This window comes from Sorex fumeus, unplaced genomic scaffold (assembly GCF_029834395.1).
Source record: "Sorex fumeus unplaced genomic scaffold, SorFum_2.1 ptg000232l, whole genome shotgun sequence".
In the NCBI taxonomy this organism is placed as follows: Eukaryota; Metazoa; Chordata; class Mammalia; order Eulipotyphla; family Soricidae; genus Sorex; species Sorex fumeus.
The window spans coordinates 553,787-573,961 of NW_026606289.1; the positions used below are offsets into that span (position 1 = coordinate 553,787).

General features: G+C 60.8%; 2 protein-coding genes across 2 annotated transcripts; one reads left to right on the forward strand and one right to left on the reverse strand.

The window, feature by feature from the left end:
* ARHGAP4 (Rho GTPase activating protein 4) lies at positions 1–11,820 on the forward strand. Its single transcript, XM_056108682.1, has 22 exons — positions 1–123; positions 2,953–3,160; positions 3,233–3,395; positions 3,485–3,547; positions 3,684–3,857; positions 4,159–4,287; positions 4,358–4,579; positions 7,920–8,021; positions 8,100–8,291; positions 8,368–8,452; positions 8,533–8,560; positions 8,733–8,835; positions 9,223–9,283; positions 9,372–9,449; positions 9,539–9,673; positions 9,769–9,874; positions 9,962–10,192; positions 10,275–10,348; positions 10,437–10,620; positions 10,724–10,810; positions 10,930–11,029; positions 11,527–11,820. The coding sequence occupies exons 1-22, from the start codon at positions 57–59 to the stop codon at positions 11,728–11,730; spliced, it is 2,796 nt and encodes a 931-aa protein (XP_055964657.1). The 5' UTR covers positions 1–56; the 3' UTR covers positions 11,731–11,820.
* A 269-nt stretch (positions 11,821–12,089) lies between these two features.
* Positions 12,090–13,864, reverse strand: AVPR2 (arginine vasopressin receptor 2). The gene is made up of 4 exons (XM_056108698.1): positions 13,829–13,864; positions 13,428–13,484; positions 12,427–13,305; positions 12,090–12,320 (listed from the first exon to the last, which is right to left on the reverse strand). The coding sequence occupies exons 2-4, from the start codon at positions 13,444–13,446 to the stop codon at positions 12,115–12,117; spliced, it is 1,104 nt and encodes a 367-aa protein (XP_055964673.1). The 5' UTR covers positions 13,447–13,484; positions 13,829–13,864; the 3' UTR covers positions 12,090–12,114.
* Positions 13,865–20,175: the final 6,311 nt, after the last annotated feature.

Here is a 20,175-nt window from a genome sequence, read left to right on the forward strand (position 1 = left end):
CGGGCTGTGGGCCGCGTGGGAGCAGCGGGGCTCGACGGCACGGCCGTCTGGCCACCATGGCCGCGCACGGGAAGCTGCGTCGGGAGCGGGGGCCGCAGGCTGAGTATGAGACGCAGATCAAAGGTGAGGGGGTGCCGGGAGCGCTCGGAGGCCTGGGGGAAGCCAGACAGGCCCCTCGGCTGCTCCCCAGCCCACCTTCTCGGGTGCCCCTTCCTGCCTCCGATGTCATCGGATGGGGCTGCCGGGAGGCGGGTGGGGTGGGGGAGCCCGAAGCCCTCTGTGCAGGGGCCGGGATGGCAGCCCCGAACCTCCAGCGGATCCAAGCCCTGTCGTTGCGCATCCCCTGGGCTCTCTCTGCACAGCCCCGAGTCCCCTTTGCCACCTTCTCGCCCCACCTCGGGCTTTAGCATCACCGCTCAGAGGGCGCCGACGGGTACCAGCCTCCGGGGGTGGGAACTGGAGAGGCGGTCAAGGGCCACAGGCTTCCCGGGACTTTCAGATCTGGGCCCCTCTGACCAGTGCCGGGACCTTCCACGCCCCCTCCCCACCCCAGATGCAGTCAGTGTCCTCAACTGGCTCAGTTCCCCAGGTCTCGCCTTTGTCACTTGTCACATGAAGCTCGCGACCTCTTTGGCTGCCACTCCAGCCGCTGCTACCAGCCAGTGGGTTCATGGGCATGGAAAGACAGGGTGGGAGCGTCTTTACGGTGATCCTTGCCCACGGGCTGCAGCCACAGGACAGCAGGCTGTGCCTGGGTGTTTGTGTTACCTGTCGCCGGCCCGGTTCTGTCCCGGGCACACCCTTGGGTCCCCCGAGCCTACCAGGAATGATCCCTGAGCACGACCAGCTGTGGCCCCTGAAACCAAACCAAACCAAAGCTGTTCCTCGCCTGCGCTGGCGTTTAGCTTGTATGCTCTGCCCTGCCCCACCCCAGGAAACATCCTACGATGCTAGAAAACAGGACCGTGCCCTTGACATCCCCATTCTGAAAGGTCAGCACGGTGGTGGTTTGGAGGCCATGTTCTCTTCTGCGTGTCAGCAGAAGGCAGCTGCAGCCTTGGACTCTGGCCTCCTCACAGGAAGTGCTGGGGGCTGTGCTAGCTCTGCCTTCAAGGGGCGCCTTGCAGCAGCGCCTTCCGCCCTGCCGTCGGGTCCCGGAGCACCAGAAAGAGTCCCCTGACCCCACACGGCTGCCAGGTCTAGTGGCGCAGACGAAGGAAGCCAGTCATGGCATGACTCCTTCCGGCTGGTAGGGAAGAGGAGAGGAAGAGGGCCACACTGAGTCTGGGGTGAGGTCAGGGAAGAGATTTGAAGAGATGTGGAGTCTGTGTGGTGCCCCCCACCTGGCCCTGTGCGGGCTAAGGAGACTCTTGGCATCGTGGACTCTTGCTCTGTGGCGTCACTGCCAGGAAGACACCCCCCCACTGCCACACACCTCCATTGTGTGGAACTCTAGGCAGTTCCCAAGTGGCAGGCCAAACGTGCAGGACCCTTCCTTGGGGGCACGCTTCACGGCAGCTTTCGTGGGGAGTGGACTTCTTTTGTCTTTTGTTTGGGGTCACACACACAGGTGATGCTCGGGGCTTACTCCTGGCTCTACACTCAGGTCCGGGCGGTGCTCCAGAGCCCATATAGGACGCTGGGGATCCAACCCGGGTCATCCGCATGCAAGACACGTGCATTTGCCTTTGTGCTCCGTCCCCAATGGCATTGACTGTGGTTCACAGCACATTGCCCCAATTTGGATCGGGGACACAGCTTCATGGTGCGTTACTGCCTTGCCTGGCTGTGGCCGTGGGTTAGAGTCCCAGCGCTGCCTGGTCCCCTGAACACTGCCGGGTGTAACCCCCAAACAGCAGTGAACCCCTTCAGTGGACTTGCCCCTCTGGAGTCTGTGTGGTGCCACCCCACCTGGCCTTGTGCCGGCTAAGGAGACTCTTGGCATCGGGGACTCTCGCTCTGTGGCGTCACTGCCAGGAAGACACTCCCCCCTACTGCCACACACACCTCCAGTCCCGTCAGCACAGCCTGAGCTCAGGAACACAGGACTAGCAGCCTGGATTCGAGACATCCAGGGGCTGAGTTAGAGGAGGTTGTTGTCCAAAAGCAGGTGGCACGGGAGGGGTGCCGGGCAGGCAGGCCCCACAGCCCCCAGGAAGATGGCTCCTTGTCGCCCGTCACCCCCCCCCCCCACAGCTCAGTGGGCACAGCGGCTCACTCACCTCCTTTGCCACTGCATCACTGGGTCTGGCACCAAGCAGGCAGCATTGCAAAGAGCAGCATTGCCTGGGCATGGGCAGGGCACAGGAGCCAAGGCAGTGCCTCGTTAGCTGGGACCCACAGCCTGCGAGCACTGGGGGCAGTGGCTGGTTTTCAGCGGGTGATTGGGTTGCTCAAGCGAGCATCCCGGCCCGCGGCTTTGGGGCCATGTGAGGAAAGCAGTGTTGCCCAATCCAACCCGTTTCTGATAAGGTGTCCAAAGCCCGGGTGTGGCTCTCTGCTGGAAGGTGCCAGTGGGGGGGGTGGTGGTGGGAGGGTGCTGGGGAGGCCAGCTCTTGCTGCGGCTCCTGCCAGTGTGGTGCTGCTTGTCCCCAGGGACCAGGCCTTGCTGGTAGCGCAGCTTGGCGGGAGCAGCCAGCGGCCTGGTCCCTGGCAGTGGTACATCTCTGCATGCCCCAGGAACTTGCCCTGCCCAGCCTCCTGATCCAGGAGGCAGAAAGGGGCAGGGGAGGCAAGTTGGGGGCTTTCCAGGCACCAGGGCCCTGTGCCCCCTGTCCCTGGCATCATCCTCTCCCCAGAATGCTCTGCCGTTCCTCTTCCGCCGCTTGGGCCTGACGGGTTCCCTGGAGCTCCAGCCCCGCCGGCCAGCCCTGAGCCCCGTTGGCTTCCTCCCGGGGGTAGCGCTGCGCGCTGCTGTGGCAGCCCTGCCCACCTCTCGCCATGCCCCTGCAGAAATGCGCTCCCAGCTGAGTGAGCAGCTCCGCTGCCTGGAGCTGCAGGGCGAGCTGCGGCGGGAACTGCTGCAGGAGCTGGCCGAGTTCATGCGGCGGCGTGCCGACGTGGAGCTTGAGTACTCGCGGGGCCTGGAGCGCCTGGCTGAGCGCTTCTCCAGCCGCAGTGGCCGCCTGGGCAGCGGCAGCAGGGAGCACCAGAGCTTCCGGTAGGTAGTGGCTGGCAGGGGGCTGGGCCGCGGTGCCACCCGCCTCCCGGTGCTGAGAGCCCCTGTGTCCAGGAAGGAACCGTTGCTCCTGTCGCCCTTGCACTGCTGGGCCGTGTTACTGCAGCAGACGCGAGAGCAGAGCCGTGAGAGTGCGGCCTTGAGCGAGGTGCTGGCCGGGCCCCTGGCCCAGCGCCTGAGTCACATCGCGGAGGACATGGGCCGCATAGTCCGGAAGGTGAGGCCTCAGGACCCAGGGCCCGGGAGTGGCCAAGCGCGGGGGGGAGGGGGGCGGGGGCGGGCTGACGCTCACTCCTCGCTCCACAGAGCAAGGATCTGGAGCAGCAACTACAGGAGGAACTCCTGGAGGTGGTGTCGGAGCTGCAGACGGTGAGAGGGGCGTGTCGAGGGGCATGAGTGATTGGGGAGGGGGGCGCCAGCACCGTCCCCTTGCCTGGCTCTGGGTTCAGTGCTCCTCCTGTGGCTGGGACCTTCAGCACATCACCAGCCTGGGGCCTCCCTGCAGGCCAAGAAGACGTACCATGCGTACCACACTGAGAGCCTGAATGCCGAGGCCAAGCTCCGTGAAGCCGAACGGCAGGAAGAGAAGCGGGCAGGCCGGACCGTGGCCACCGCCGCCACTGAGGCAGGGCCCCTCCGCAAGGGCTCCCTCAAGAAGGGCGGGCGGCTGGTGGAGAAGGTGATACGAACTGTCCGTGTCAGCCTGTCAGTGCCTCCTGTTCTCCTGGGTGTTGCCCCCGACCCCCGCCTCTCAGAACGCAGGGCCCTTTCTGAGGAACCAGATGGGGGCTGTGCTAGGAGAGCTGTGAGGGGGCCTGCAGAGAGAGCGGGAGTGGAAGGCTGGCAGAAATGCCATCTTGGGGTGCCAGTCGCAGCTCCTGGGAGAGTGTGCCCCTATGGGACCGTCAGAAGGCGGGGGAGGGGAGTGCGTTCTGTCGAGGCTGCGCTCGTGACGCTGTGCACTCGTATGGTGGGCGCAGCGTCAGGCCAAGTTCTTGGAACACAAGCTCAAGTGCACGAAGGCGCGGAACGAATACCTGCTGAGCCTGGCCAGCGTCAACGCTGCTGTGAGCAACTACTACCTGTGTGACGCCGCGGACCTCATGGATGTGAGTGCCGGCCGGGAGGGCGGGCGCCAGGCCCGGGGCCTGCCCAAGCCCCGTCTTTGCCTCCTTGCAGTGCTGCGACACGGGCTTCCACTTGGCCCTGGGCCAGGTGCTGCGGAGCTACGTGGCCGCCGAGAGCCGCACGCAGGCCTCCCAGATGGAGGGTCTGGGCAGCTTGGAAGAGGCCGTGGAGGCCCTGGACCCGCCGGGTGACAAGGCCAAGGTGCTGGAGGTGCACGCAGGGGCCTTCTGCCTCCCACCACGCTTTGATTACCACCCCCACGAGGGGGACGAGGTGAGGGTCACTCCCAGCCCCGCATGGCCCAGCCCGTCCGCTCTGCGTGACTGCTTGGCAAATGCAGGCCGGGTTGTCACAGAGGAGGAACAACCACTGGCGACAAGAATCTTCTGCAGCTCTGTCAGTAAACACTCCCCTTGCACAGGCAAATGCAGCCCAAATGGGGCCAGTGTGGAGTGTGGGGAGGGGGCTCTGTGTCTTGGGGAGTATGAAGTGGGGGGCCCCAAGCAGGGAAAGGATCGCCTGGGTCCTCCTCCCGGCCCCTGGGCTAGTCTTCGCTTGGTGTTTGGATTTGAATTTGGAGGCCACGCCCAGCAGGGCTCAGAGGCTCCTCCACAGTAATTCTTAGTAGAATACTTCATCCTCACTTCCGGTGGCACTCAGGTGACCATGTGGTGCTAGGGCTGGACCTTGGGGTCCCACACGCAGAGCCTGCACCCTGCCCCTGCGCCGTCTTTCCCTGGCGTATAGTGCAGAGACGGGCGGCACAGACTCGCGGCTACTGAGTAACTGCAACCCCCAGGATTCTCTCCCCACTCCCAGTCTCCTGCTTGCTCCTTCTGGTGCTTTCCAGCCCACAGCGAGCAGCCTGCTGTAGAATGTTGGAGCGCACTGGGGCCCAGCCCTGTTGCCATCTCTGGTGCCACCCCTCACGCCCAGCCCAGTCTGAAGTGCCAGCAGACTTCCCCCGTCTCCCAGGAGCCCTGGTTCTCGGCTCTCGGTGTGCTGTCCTCATTTAGGCCAAGTCTCCCCTGAGATCTTTGTGTCTCCATGTGCCTGAAAATGTGCATTCCAGCTTTGCAACCAGTCGGCACTTACGCTAAGAATCACGTTGTCCCTTGAGTTGCTCTGGCCCTTTTGAATATCTGAGGCGCCACTGCAGGCTTGCCAGCCCTGGGTGTCACAGGCGACAAGTCCATTGTGAACTGGACATTTTCTCCCTGAAGCTATTAAGTTTCGCCCCTCCCCCTTGTTATAAGTGTTTATAGTGACATGCCTGCCTTGGGAATCCTTTTCTTTCACAGTGCAGGGCAGCCAGGGGACCCTGTCAGTCTGCAGAGTTGTATGGAGTGAGGCTTGTAGGATTCTGGTTTGTGTGTGTGTGTGTGTTTGTTTGGGGGCCACACCCTACAGTGCTCAGGGGTTACTCCTGGCTTTGCACTCAGGAATTACTATTGGCAGTGCTCAGGGGACCATAAGCGATACTGGGGATTGAACCAGGTTGGCTGCATGCAAGGCAGGTGCTTTACTTGCTGTGCTATCCCTCCAACCGTCCGTGCTACCTGCCTTTTTAGTGAAGCACAGTATTTTTTATTGAACAAAATATATTTAGAAAGACGTGATGGGGGAGAAAGAGAGTAAGTGCGTGTTCAAGAGAGAACACAGGTTTTTCCAGGGTGAAGCAAGCAAGCTGGCAAGATCCGTACACGTTCAGGGGAAAACACGGGCTTGGAGAGCGAACTAAGGGTTGTCTGAGTCTTTGGATGAGTTTCTCCCCTTTCTTTTCTTTTTCTCACTTTCAAGAATTCGTGGGCGGAGAGATAGCTCTGAGGGCTGAAGGACGTACAGGCGGCCTAGGTTGGGTCCTCAGCACTGCCAGGTGTAAGCCCTGAGCACGGCGCCAGGCATAGCCTCTGAGCACTGCTGGGTCTGACTTCAAAAGACAATACTTCAAGTGCATGTTGTCCCTCAGAGGTTCTTCTCAGAGTTTCACAGCTTCTCTCTTTCCTGTTTCCCATCTCTGCACCTCTTCTTGTTGTTGGTTGTGGGGGCCACCGTCAGTACTCAGGAAACCCTGTGGTGCTGGGGACTGAGCCCCAGACCCCATATGTGCCAGACGCATGCCCCAGAGTTGGAGCTATCTCCCTGCCTTGCCTGCTAGCTCTGGACCTCAACACTCTCTCTCTCTCTCTCTCTCTCTCTCTCTCTCTTTCTCTCTCTCTCTGTGTCTCTGGAGAATTCACATTCCGTCAACCATTTCTTCCAACCCTAGTTGAATTTTACAGACCTTTCATATTTTCTGCTTCTTGGAGTTCTGTTTATTCATCAAACTCTTGTTTAAAATAACCCTTGCGGGGGCCTGGAAAGATAGTACAGCAGGTAAGGCTTTTGCCCTGCACACAGATGACCTGAGTTTGATCCCCTGTACCCCATTTAGTCCCTCATAAAATAGCCCTTTGGGGGTCAGATAAATGGCTGCATTCTTCGTATACAGATTGCCAGCATGGCCCCCTGAACACTGTCAGTAGTGACCGAGCGTAAGACTGGAATCAGTAGCCCTGCCATTGAGCCCGCAAATCAGTCAATTCTCTCAACCCCAACCCAAGGGGCTGGATTCATAGGACAGTGGGTAGGGCACTTGCCTTGCATGCTCTTGACTCCGGTTTGATCCCCGGCCTCTCAGAGCCTGAGCCTGCTGCGAGTGATCCCTGAGTGCAGGGCCAGGAGTGAGCCCTGAGCATCATGGGGTGTGGCCTTCCCCCAAAGAAACCCCAAGCAAACAGCCTCGACCCGAAAGTAAATAGCATGACCCTTTGGGCTGGCCGTATAGTCTGCGTGCAGGAGTTGAGAGTCTGACCCCTGGCACCTAATGCTCCCCTGAGCTCTGCCAGGAGTGATCCCTGAGCACTGTGAGGTGTGGTCCCCAAACAACAACAAAAAGACCATAGCCTTTTGGTGCCATTGGGATGCAGGGCCAGCTGGAATGTCCTTTCTGCTTTCCCGGTGCGGGCCTGGCTCAGTCGCGTTTGAGGTGCTGTTGCTCCTCCCCTGCCCCCCGGTCTTGCACTGCGGGGCTCCCCGAGGGAGTGAAGGGGGCAGCGTCAGTGAGGGGAGGAGGGCCAGCAAGCTCGGATGATGGCTGGGTGGGGGGAGGACCCTCCGGGACGCTGTGGCACTGCTGTGTCCCCGGCCGAGCGGCTGGTGGCGCCTCTGCACCTCAGCAGACGGCGCCGCGTCCCCGCCCTGTCATCCCGCCGCCTGGCTTCCCTGTGCTCTCCGGGCTCCTGGGGTGTGGCTTTGAGGGGGATCTGCCAGCTCAGCCCTCCCTGGGGCTTACTAGCCTTTGTTGTGGCCGAGGCTGTAGACAGCAGATGGGGCGGGCCGTTTCACGCCTTGCCAGCCTTGTTGCCCGTCCTCCTGGCCATCGCTGAGCCCCTCCCTGACCCCGCTCTGTCTTCAGACGGAGCCTCTGATCACCCCGGCAGTGCCAGGGTCTGACTGCACACCCAGGCTGGGTTTCCTCAGCCTCACGCTCTGCCCTGGACCCTCTCAGCCCAGGGCAGCAGAGCTGTGACCTGGGGCCCACACTCAGCTGCGGGTCACTGACCCCCCACAGGTGGCTGAGATCCAGGTGGATGTGGAGCTGCGGGAGGAGATTCTGCCCAGGGCCCAGAATATTCAGAGCCGCCTGGACCGCCAGACCATCGAGACGGAGGAGGTGGGAGGCTGCCTGGGCTGCGGGCAGGGCACCCACAGACCCGAGCTTGCCCCCTGACTGGGTCCCCTCCCTCCCCAGGTGAACAAGACCCTGAAGGCCACCCGGCAGGCCCTGCTGGAGGTGGTGGCCCCAGACGACGGGGACACACTTGATTCCCTCCAGGCCTGTCCCTCCACCGAGTCCCTCAAGCCGACCAGTTCAGAGCCAGGTGCCCGGCAGGCCAGCCGGCGGCGGGGCCAGCAGCAGGACACTGAGACCTTCTACCTGATGGTGGGGGCCCGGGGGTCGCGGGAGGGTGGGCCAGTGGGCCGGTGCAGGGCTGAGTGTCGCTGCTGTGGGCCCTCAGAAGCTGCAGCAGTACCTGAGCGGGAGGAGCGTCCTTGCCAAGCTGCAGGCCAAGCACGAGCAGCTGCAGGCCGCCATTCAGCGAGGTGGGCCTGGCTCCGCCCCGTGCCCCCCGGGTCCCTCTAGGACGGAGCCCCCCCTGAGCGCTCCTGCTCTCTCTCTGCAGGTGACAAGGCGGAGCAGGAGGCGACTTCGTGAGTCCTTGCTAAGACTCGTGCTAGATGGCTCCGAAGGGGCCCAGCTCACCTCTGTGCTGTCTGTCGTGTGGCCTCAGTTTCCCCTGTGCCAGCACTAACTCCTAGCTCTGGGGCTCTCCTAGCAGGGGTGGGTGGGGTAGGGATTTGCTTCATACAGTTCCTGTTCCAGGCTGCACTACACTCAGAAAAGATTCCTGAAGAGCCGCCACCCCCGGCCCAGCTCCCAGTATAACCAGAAACTCTTTGGGGGAGACATGGAGAAGTTTATCCAGGTACTTGCTGCCTCACACTGTCACTGAGTGCAGGCCTGGGCAGCAGGTGCTGGGGACAGAAAGCATGCCATTGTGTCAATGCCGCCACTCGAGTGGACCATTGCAATGGCCCAGTGGCAGCAGGACTCGTTCATGGTCAGTGAGCAGAGCGCAACTGTATTTTCACTGGCCAGCCACGACCAGTTAGCAACTAAGTGCAGCCCCTGATGGCCTGGGTAGGGTGGGCACTGCGGGCCGCCTGGAACAGCCACAGCCAGGATGGGATGCCAGAATGGAGCCCAGTGGGAGAGCATCGGCTTGGGCGGAGAAAAGGGCATCCTTAGCCCCCAGAACCCCAGGCCTGAACCCCAGGCGTCCACGGGGACCAACCGTCCTGTCTGTTTGCAGAGCTCGGGCCAGCCCGTGCCCCTGGTGGTAGAGAGCTGCATCCGCTTCATCAACCTGCATGGTGAGCGGCGCCTCTGCTGGCTGGGTGGCGGGCCGGGTGGGCCGGGTGGGCCGGCCGGACTTGGTCCATCGCTCTCGCTTCTCCCCAGGCCTGCAGCATGAGGGAATCTTCCGGGTATCGGGTGCCCAGCCCCGGGTCTCCGAGCTGCGTGAAGCCTTCGAGAGAGGTGGGTGGTGGGGGAGCGTGTGGCACGGGCGGGGGGTGTTCATGGGCAGCGGGGGTTGGCCTGACCGTCCTGGCCCGGGGGGCACTCAGGGGAGGACCCGCTGGTGGAGGGCCGCACGTGCTACGATCTGGATTCGGTGGCCGGGACGCTGAAGCTCTACTTCCGGAGCCTGGAGACCCCGCTCTTTTCCCCGGAGCTCTTCATGGAGCTGCTGGCTTCTGCAGGTGAGGCTGGGCCTGGGGTGGGGTGGGGTGGGGTGGGGGGCTGTGAGCCCCGTTTCTTAGGCGCTGCTGCTCATGTGCTTCCCCGGGTGGCGCAGAGCTGGAGGCCCCAGCGGAGCGTGTGGAGCGTGTGTCCTGCCTCCTGGGCCGGCTGCCCAGCGCCGTGCTGGTGGTCCTGCGCTATCTCTTCAGCTTCCTTAACCAGTGAGTGCCCCCAGGGGTGGCGGGCGACAGCGGGGTGCTGGGGACACGGGCCAGGGAGATCCTTGAGTGTGACTTCGTGTGTCCCAGCCTGGCCCAGTACAGCGATGAGAACATGATGGACCCCTACAACCTGGCCGTGTGCTTCGGGCCCACGCTGCTGCCCGTGCCGGCAGGCCAGGACCCCGTGGCCTTGCAGGGCCGTGTGAACCAGCTGGTGCAGACCCTCATCCTGCAGCCCGCGCGGGTCTTCCCAGCCCCCACCCTGCTGCCAGGCCCTGTCTACGAGAAGTGCATGGCACCCCCGGCGAGTTGCCTGGGGTAGGTGCTGGGCCACCGCGTGGGATGGGGTGGAATTGGGGCCTGCCGCCGCTCCTCAGCCTGCCGCTGCTCCGCTCCTCAGGGACCCTGTGCTGGAGACCCTGGCGGGGGACAGCGAGCTGGAGCTGGACGCTGGGGCTGCACCCCAGGAGCACGGTGAGTGGGTGGACAGGAACTCCTCCACCTCCAGCCTGTCCCCAGCCTGGGTGCCCATCCTGTCCCTTCTGGGCCCTCCTCTCTTCAGACTTGGAGGGCGTCGTGGAGGCAGTGGCCTGCTTTGCCTACACGGGTCGCACGGCCCAGGAGCTGTCCTTCCAGCGTGGCGATGTCTTGCGGCTATACCAGCGCGCCTCGGATGACTGGTGGCGGGGCGAGCACTTGGGCACTCGGGGCCTCATTCCGCACAAGTACATCACGTTGCCTACGGGGTGCGTGAACCCTCCTCTGCCTCTCACCCCACATGCCCACGGCCAGGTTCTGTGGGTGCGGACACTGCACCTTCACTGAACCTGCCTATCCCCCCGCCCCCAGGGTGGAGAGGCAAGCAGCCGGGCCGCAGGGTACAGGAGAGCTGCTGGCCAGCCCGGAGGGCCCCCTGGCCATGGAGTCTGCCCATCGGTGAGCTCCAAGGCCGCACTGCCTCCCTGCTGGGGGCGGTGGGGAGCGTGGCTGGGGTGGGGGTCCTGCGAGAGAGGGGGCACTGCCTGTTGACCTGGGCTACTGTGTGTGCCGTGCAGGCCAGAGCCGTGCAGCCCGCCGGAAGCCGGAGGCTCTTCTAGGCCCAGGTGGCAGAGTTTGGCGCCCCCCTCTCCTGAACGCTACACCGAGATAGACAAGGTGAGCTGGCAGTGCCACCCTCCTTACCCAAGCTTGGCTCTCGAGTGGCAAGTGGCAGGTGGGGTCCAAGCTGTCGGCGAGGGGCTCGGGGGCTCCGAGGCCGGCATCTTGAGCCAGCCTCACTGGCAGGTGGCAGCTTCGTGGGGGCCGGCGGGCCAGATGGGAGAGAGGCTGGAGGGGAGCAGGGAGGGGACGTGGCCCCAGCAGGGGGTGCCCCCTGGGAGAGCCAGCTCCCTGCTCAGGGACAGCGGGAGCCCGAGGGGAAAGAGCAGTCGAGCACGGTGTCCCCGAGCAAGGCGGGGCCGGGCCTGGGCGGAGCTGGGGGGTTGGGGTGAGCTGGGCGCCAAGGAGTCCTGGGAGGCCAAGGGGCGGCTGTGAGGTCCGGCAGAGAGGTCGAGGAGCCTGGGGGCAGCGAGGAGAGGGAGGTGTTCCGAGGGCTTAGCCAGTGCTGGCGGGAGAGCCTCTCCCCAGAACCCCCTCTCTCTGCTCCCTGCCAGGCCGTGGCCCAGACCATGGGCTCCGTGTTCAAGGAGCTCTTGGGGAAGACCGCCCGCCAGGGTCTGGGGCCCAGCGATGCCCCTGCTGCCGGGCCCCGCAGCCCAAAGCTTCCGGTGTGTAGCCGACAGATGAAGACCACAGGCTTTTCTCGGGGTGTGGAATTGCAACCCCAGGGCCTGGACCCCACAGTCAAGCCACACTGAGGCCCCTTTGTTGCTCTGACACCCTGTCTGCTGTGCGTGGGCAACCCTGCGGAGCCCGCGGGGGTTGGTGGCTGTGGGCTGGGCATTCATAAAGACCCATGATTTGGCCCCACGCTGGCTCTCTGTCTTGGGGGGCCGGGCACTCAGCAGAGATGGGGGCTCGGTGGGCTGGAAGGACCTTCTGCCACGTGTGGGCGTGACTCGGGGCACCCCCACGCACTCTGGCCCTGCTCCAGTAGAGAACCTGACTCACTCGGAATGGTGCTGGGACTTTTATTAGGGAGAGTGAGCGGGGAAGAAAGAGAGGGAGCCTGGCCCACCCCTTTTCCTTACGCCACTTCTCCATACCCCAGACACGGTGCCAGCCTCTGGGCTCTCTCCTGATCAGAGGGAAACATCTTTGGCCAGGAAGGAGCTGGCAGTGGCGCAGGACTCCTCCTGGGGGCCCAGGCTAGGCAGGGCGCGCCTCGAGGCGCAGCACAGCAGGCGCCGGAGCTCGGCCGAGACGCTGCTGCTGAAGAGGGTGTAGATCCAGGGGTTGGTGCAGCTGTTGAGGCTGGCCAGCAGCATGAGCAGCACGAAGGGCGGTCCTGTGGGGCCAAGGAGTGTGCGCTGGGGCGTTTGCGGCGCCCAGATGTCTGTGGCCGAGCCCCGGTCTGACTGCGCCCAGCCCAGCACTAGCGCAGCGGCACTCACCTTCCAGGGGGGCGTCGGGGTCCCAGGCCGCCCACAGCTGCACCAGGAAGAAGGGCGCCCAGCACAGGACATAGACGATGACGATCACCAGCGTCATCCTCACGGTCTTGGCCACGGCCGCCGACACCCGCGTCCCCTCGCGGCCAGTGGCCTGCCCGCCCCCTCGGCAGTGCGCCCCCGCCCCTTGGGCTGGCCCCGGCAGCAGGCTGGCATGGATCTCCCGGAAGATGAGCACCTGGCAGATGGCAATTCCCAGCGCAGGGGCCAGGAACACCATCAGGGCGATCCAGGTGACGTAGGCACGCAGCCCCCAGGGCTCGACAAAGCGGGCCCAGCAGTCAAAGACGCCGCTGCCGTCGCCCACGTCCCGCTGTGCGAAGATGAAGAGCTGTGGGATGCTGAGCAGCAGCGAGAAGGCCCAGGCCAGCAGCACTGGCCGGTTCCAGTGGGCGCCACCGCCCTGGCGGTAGGCCAGCATGGGCTGGCAGATGGCGCGGTGGCGGTCCACGGTCATGGCCAGGATCATGTAGGACGAGGCGTACATGCCCACCATCTGCAGGTACTTGATGGCCCTGCACAGGGCGTCAGGCCCCAGAAAGCGGTCGGTGGCGTCCCAGGCGAGCTGAGGCAGCACTTGGAACAGGGCCACCACCAGGTCAGCCAGGCACAGGTGGCAGATGAAGACGTGCATGGGTGCCCAGCGGCCCCGCCGGCCCCGCCGCACCAGGGCCCCCAGCACCAGGCCGTTGCTCAGAGTCACCACCACAAAAACCGTGGCAAGCAGGGCCACCTCCACCCGGGCGAGCAGCGGGTCCCTCTCATCCAGCAGCTCCTCACTGCGGTTGCCGGGCACGCTCGGAGAGAGGGGTCCTGGCACAGCTGGGCGGGGGTGGGGAGAGGCCCCAGTTAGACTGCACGCTCTCCCTTCCCGGCGCCCCCAGCCCGCTGTCTCTCAGCCCCGCGCGGGAGCCGTTGCGTGGGAACCGTGGGGCAGCCCTTACCGGAGGTGGTGGACGCCATGGGCACAGAGCGGCAGGGCCAGTGTCCCGAGCGAGTGGCTGCGGGAGACAGGGGGAGCTCAGTCTGCAGCCCGAGGTGCGCGCGTGCGCGGGGCCAGCCGTGCGTGCAGCCTGTGTGTGGGCCGGCCCAGGGGGGCTGGGGGTGCACCCCAGGCTGACCAAGCTTGGCTCAGAGCCACGGCCATGTCTCGCTGCAGCCGGCAGGCACCTTGGGCCACCGACTCTGCCCCCAGGGCTGTGGGAGACCAAGGCACGCGCACGGCCATCTGGCCACTGCATGTCCCCCTCCTGCCCTGCCCCTCACCTCTCGACCCCCTGCGCCGAGAGGCCCGGAGAGGTGGCTGAGGCCTGGACCACAGCGGGCCCCCCAGGCAGCCCCTTACCTGGCAGGGTGGCGGGCAGCGGCGTTCTCCATCCCGCCCCAGCCGGCCTCCGGGAGTGACCTGCCGAGGGACTTCCTCCCCCTCCCGCCTGTGGCATGGGGAAGTGGCCTCAGGTTCCTGCCGCCTTTCCTGGCTGGCCTCCCACACCGCTGCCCCGGCCCTCCTCTGCACCTCGCAGGGCTCTGGGACAAACGGGGATCCCCTAGCTCAGCAGCTGCGTCGCAGCGTGGGGAAACTGAGGCCAGAGCTGGACGGGCTGGGGGGGCAAGGAAGGAGCAGGCCCAGCTCCTCCCACCTTCGCTTGGGGTGACCGGAGATGAGGGCCAGGAAGGGAGGTGGTGGGGTCGGGCTGGCCAGGATCGAGCCCCCGGGAGAGGCAGCTTCCTCCCTCGGGTCTAGGGGGGCTGGGGCACCTCCACCCTCTTCCTCCGCCACGGCAGCTCTCGCGCTGTGGGGGCTCCGGTGTGTGGGGCTTGGGGGCCGAGCTTCTTGCCACGTCCCCAGGCTTTCCCCATCTCAGCCCTGGGCTCCACACACCCCTGGCCCGGCTGTGGCCCCCAGCCCAGGGCCGTGCTCTGGTCTGGAATGGCCTTTTCTTCCTGTTTGTCCGTCCTCTGTGCTGACCTGCCAGGCAAGAGACCAAAACAGCCTCCCACTGACCAGGCCCCAGGCCGGCCAAGGCCAAGGCCTTGCCTGTCCGGCCCCTCCGACCGCCAGCACCCTTGGCCTCCCCCTGCCTTCCCAGGCCTGTTGCAGAACAGCGGCTGGAGCTGGGGGCCCGTGTCCTGCACCCGCAGTTCATCCTCCAGGGCTCTGCTCCGGCTGTCTGGAAGTGGCATCCCGGGGAAGGTTCCAGAACAGGCTGTTGGAGGGCAAGCTGGGGACAAATCCCAGCAGTCTCGTGTTCCCTGTGCTTCTTCCTTGGCCCCCCAGCTTCGGGCTCTTATGGGAGATGGGGGTCCAGCCTGAGGATGAGCTGAGGTGGGGGCAAGCTGCAGGATGAAGCTTCTTGCCAGAGATGGTGACCCTCCCCGACCCCCAGTTTTCCTCCCGAGAAGAAGGGGGTTTAGCTTTCCGATTGAGACACAGCCGTCTTATTTTCTGCTTTACTTTGTGTGGGGGGGGGGTGCTGGGGAAAACTCTCACTGCTCAGGGGACATCACAGAGTGGAGCTCGAACCCGGCACCTCCTCACGTCAGCACGCGCTCCAGTCCTTTGTGCTAGGCGTGTCCAAGGAGAGCTTGTCCTGTCCCCTTCCTGTTGCCATGGCGCTCGTCTGTAGGATCATTCTCAACTTTGCAGTTGCTGCCATTTAAACATTTCTGGACATGAAATCTCTCTTTTCTTGGTGGCAGGAGGGGACGATGCTGTCAGGGCTGTGGTGTTTCAGCCAGTTCCTTTCGTGGTAGCTTACTGGTTATGTTTTAAGTTATTAATTTCTTTTCTGGAGGGACAGCCAATGATGCTCAGAGGCTGTCCCTGGCTCTGTGATCGGGAGGGACCACTGGGTTGACAGCATTGCAAGGCAAGTGTCTTAACCCTGTACTATCTCTGCAGTCCCTTTATTAGGGGTTTATTTTTGCATTTTCGTTGTGTGCTGATGGTATCAGAAACAAAGGCCCATTTAAATGAATCACCATGAGATACAATTACAGGTTTACAAACTTTCGTGATTACATTTCAGTCATACAATGATCGCGTACCATCCCTCCAACAGTGCCCATTCTCCACCACCAATGTTCCCAGTATCCCTCCTGCCATCGTCCCACACCCCCACCCCCCGTCTCTGTGGCAGGTACATTCCCTTTTACTCTCTCTCCTTTTGGGTGTTATGGTTGGCAATGCAGGTAATAAGTGGCCATCATGTTCAGTCCATAGTCTACTTCCAGCACACATCTCCCATCCCGAGCGAGCCCTCCAAGCATCCTTTACTTGGTGGTCCCTTCTCTATCTCAGTTGCCTTTTCCCCCAGCAGGTGAGACCGGCTCCCAAGTCATGGAGCAGTCCTCCTGACCCTTATCTCTACTATCCTTGGGTGTTAGTCTCCCATTATGTTACTTTATATTCCACAAATGAGTGCAGTCATTCTATGTCCCTCTTTCTCTGACTCATTTCACGTAGCATGTTAATCCACTTATATGCAAATTTCATGACTTCATCTTTTCTAATAGCCACATAGGATTCCACTGTGTATTCCACTGTACCAGAGTTTCTTTAACCAGTCATCTGTTCTCGGGCACTTGGGTTTTTTCCAGATTCTGGCTATTGTAAAGAGTGCTGCAATAAATATACAAGTGCAGATGTCATTTCTACGGTACTTTTTTGCCTCTCTGGGATATATTCCCAGAAGTGGTATTGCTGGGTCAAATGGGATCTCAATTTCTAGGTTTTTGAGAAACGTCCATATTGTTTTCCAAAAGGGCTGAACCAGTTGGCATTCACACTAGCGGTGAAGGAGTCCCATTCTCCTCACATCCATGCCAACACCGGTTGCTTTTGTTCTTTTGGATGTGGGCCAGTCTCTGGTGTGAGATGATATCTCATAGTTGTTTTGATCTGCATCTCCCCGATGATTAGTGATGCAGAGCATTTTCTCATGTGCCTTTTGGCCATTCGGATTTCTTCTTTGAGAAAGTTTCTGTTCATTTCATCACCCCCTTTTCTGATGGGATTGGATGTTTTCTTCTTGTAGAGTTCAACCAATGCCTTGTATATCCTTGATATTAATCCCTTATTGGAGGGGTATTGGGTGAATATCCTTTCCCATTCTGTAGACTGTCTTTGTATTCTAGTCATTGTTTCTTTTGAGGTACAGAAGCTTCTTAGTTTAAGATAGTCCCATTTGTTTATCTCTGTTTCCACTTGTTTGGTCAGTGGCGTTTCATCTTTGAAATGCCCTTAGCTTCGATGTCGTGGAGGGTTTCGCCGTCCTTTTCTTCAATGTACCTTATGGATTCTGGTCTGACTGAGGTCTTTAATCCATTTTGATATCACTTAATCACTTAATCACAACTTCCCGTTAGTCGTCGATTTGCTCGAGCGGGCGCCAGTAACGTCTCCATTTGTCCCTGTCGCGTGCTAGTGTAGCCCAATGGCATCTGTTCGCTCCGGGAACATGAAGGGCCTCAAACCAATCGTTCATGATCTTGACAAAGAACTCTGACCATCTGGTGGGTGGGCGGCCACGCGGTCTTTTGACATCCCGTGGAATCCAGTCAGTAACAGCTCTAGTCCAACGGTCGTCTTTAAATCTCATTACGTGACCAGCCCATCTGATTTTCGACACCTTGGCAAATGAGACAGCGTCCCTGGTTCTTGATCGTCGACGGATGTCAGAACTCCGGATTCTTTCTCTCATTTGAGTGAAACGTGATATTCCAAGCATAGCTCTTTCTATTCTTCTTTGGGAGACCTGAATAGCGTTCTCATCCTGTTTGCGTAGGGCCCAGGTCTCTGAGGCATATGAAGTCATTTTGATATGACTTCTTCAAAGGCCCATTTTGGCACATTGATTTTCATACACTTAGTACACAATTGTACATGTTCTTTTCTTTTTCAAATTAAAGAACTGTGATTTACAAAGTTATTGACAGTTGAGTTTTAGGCATAATATTTCAACACCAGTCGTACCAGCAGTGTCCATCTCTCTCCGCCAGTATTCCCAGGTTCCCTCCCCTGCCCTCCATCCCCGCCTGTCACCGTGACAGGCACACTACAGAGTTCCAGTGGCTGCAACTTAGTCTCATGTCTCAGTGTTGCTGTGTCTGTTTCAGATGTTTGGCTCGGCCCCTCCCCCAGATCACCCAGTATCTGCCATTCTCTTCTGCCCCCCCTTGATTTCTTTCCTTCTCCGTCCTTCTCTCTAAACACCGAGGCCAAGGGTGAGCTTGGCCCCCCTTTGCCCCATGTCCTCCCCAGTGTTCTAAGGCCACGGAGAAGTGTGAGCATCCTTTTCAGTGGCATAATGAAAGACACACCTAGTCCCAACTTGTCTTTACTTTAAAGAGCTTTGCCAATTAGTCACTTATGAGTCTCGGACCCAGCGTGCCTGCCGGCCGCTTCCCATCTCTAGTTCTCCTAGTCCGGCTCCGAGCAAAGGCATGCCAGCAGGTTTGTCCTTTGGATTCTCTGTCCTCGTCCCCTCGTTGGCTCTGGCCATGCAGTTGGCCTGCCCTGCTCTTGCTCTGAGTTCAGCGTCTCCTTTTAGCTGGAATTCCACGTTGGGTCTCCGCGTGTCTTTCCGCTCCACGGGGCTGCCTGCGAGTCCTGCAGCTTCTCAGGCCACCAGTGTCTGCCCGTTGGCGGGTGCACAGCAGATTGTGTTTGCTGAAGGTAGCCCCAACAAGCTCTCCCGTCCCACATGCTCCCCTGGAGCCATGCCTTGCACCCTCCCCCTCAGAATCTGGGCAGGCTGGGAGCCTCGGGGAGAGTCCCTGGCGGGGCCAGCGGGGGCTAATGCTCAGCCTGTCCACTTCAGCCCTTGTGTTTCCAGAACGGGAGTGTTTGGGCCACCCCTGGCAGTGCTCAGGAGCGACTCCCAGTTTGGTGCTTGGGGGTCCCTCTTGGAGTTCTGGAGATCAAATCCAGGCTTGCAAGGCCTTATCCCAACCCATGGAGCCGTCTCCCGGACCCCTTCCCGCAGTCTTGTGAGAGAGCAGACGGCGCATGCTCAGGGAGTCAAGGCCTTCGCGGAGGGGCCCAGCACAGGCTTTGAGTGCAGTGACCCACAGCACAGAACTGGGAGTAGCCGCTGGGCACCAAACCCGAATGAGGAAAACCAACCATTTATTTATTTATTTGCTTTGGGGCCACACTGAACTGAGCTTAGGGGACCCTGTGGGGTGCTGGAGATTGAAGCCCAGTTGGCCGCGTGCAAGGCAAGCCACTTAGCCACTGTCCTATTGCTCCAGCCCCACAATCTGATATTTTCAACACACTCTAACGGTGCTCTGAAGGCAGGAGATCCAGAGAGTGCTGGAATGGTAACTAAAGCCAAGTTTGAGGAAGGAATCATTTGGAAGCGGTGATCAAATGGCACATGAGAGATGTCATGTCTGACACCTGAAAGAAAATGTGGTGCGTGTGTGTGTGTGTGTGTGTGTGTGTGTGTGTGTGTGATACGCATATGTCTGTAAAGATAAGATGGCATGACTAGCATAACAGCGCTTTTAATGGACCGGTGACATTCCCGTTTTGGGGGTCCTCCTAAATGGTGCTCAGGGGCTGGTTCAGCTGACCTAGCTGGAAGGGTCAGTGATGCTGGGGAGCTTGTCCACGCAGTGCTGGAATTGACTTTCAGCCCTTGTGCCCTCCTGACCCTGGCTACAGCCCCCTCGACCTGCCTGGCTGCACGTTCCTGCACGTTCCTGCCTCCTCTTTCCAGAACATCCCTGTCCCTTTCAGGGGAAGATGAGCACAGCTGGTGGTGCTCATCGCTTGGGGCTAACTGCATGCAAAGCCTGTGCTTGACCAGTGGCTGAATCTCTCTGTCCACTCCCCCATTTGCTGTGGTCGACCTGTTTATTTATTTATTTATTTTTGTTTGTTTTGGGGCCACACCTAGCAGTGCTCAGCGGTCATTCCTGGTTCTATGCTCTGGGATCACTTTCGGGGGACGATGGGAGGCCAGGGATTGAACCTGGGTCAGCCACCAGCCACGTGCCAGGCAAGGGCCCTACCCACTGTACTATCACTTCAGTCCCTTTTAAAAATCAAATTAAAAACATTAGGGGCTACGCCCAGCAGCATTCAGGGGTCACTCCTGGTGGTACTCAAGAAACGATGTGTGGGTCTGGAGTGATAGCAGAGCAGGTAGGGCATTTGCCTTGCACGCAGCTGACCTGGGTTTAATTCCCAGCATCCCATATGATCCCCTGAGCATCGCCAGAAGTAACTCCTGAGCACAGAGCCAGGAGTAACCCCCGAAACCCCTGTTCATCACCGGATGTGACCAAAAAAGCAAAAAAAAAAAAAAAAGGAAACGATGCGTGGTGCTGGGAACGGGCCCCAGGTCAGTTGCATGTCAAACCAACGCCCTGCTCACTGTACTCTCACTCTGGCCTCATCCCGACTTGTATTTGTTAATTAATTTGGTTTGGAGCCACATCTGGCAGTTTCAGAGCTCACTCTGCCCCCACACCACAGTGCTCAGGGCACCATCTGTGGTGTGGGGGAATCAAACTAGGGCCGACCAGCTGCAGGTGAGCGCCTACCCCTCTGCTATCTCCGTATTCTTTTTCAAAAATAACAAAAGCTCAGCACCCTTGCTCCCAGGTGTCGGCAATGTGGCCGCTCTGTTCTTGGGGTTCTTCCTCACAGCGCACAGCTGCTCGAAATCCACCCGAACT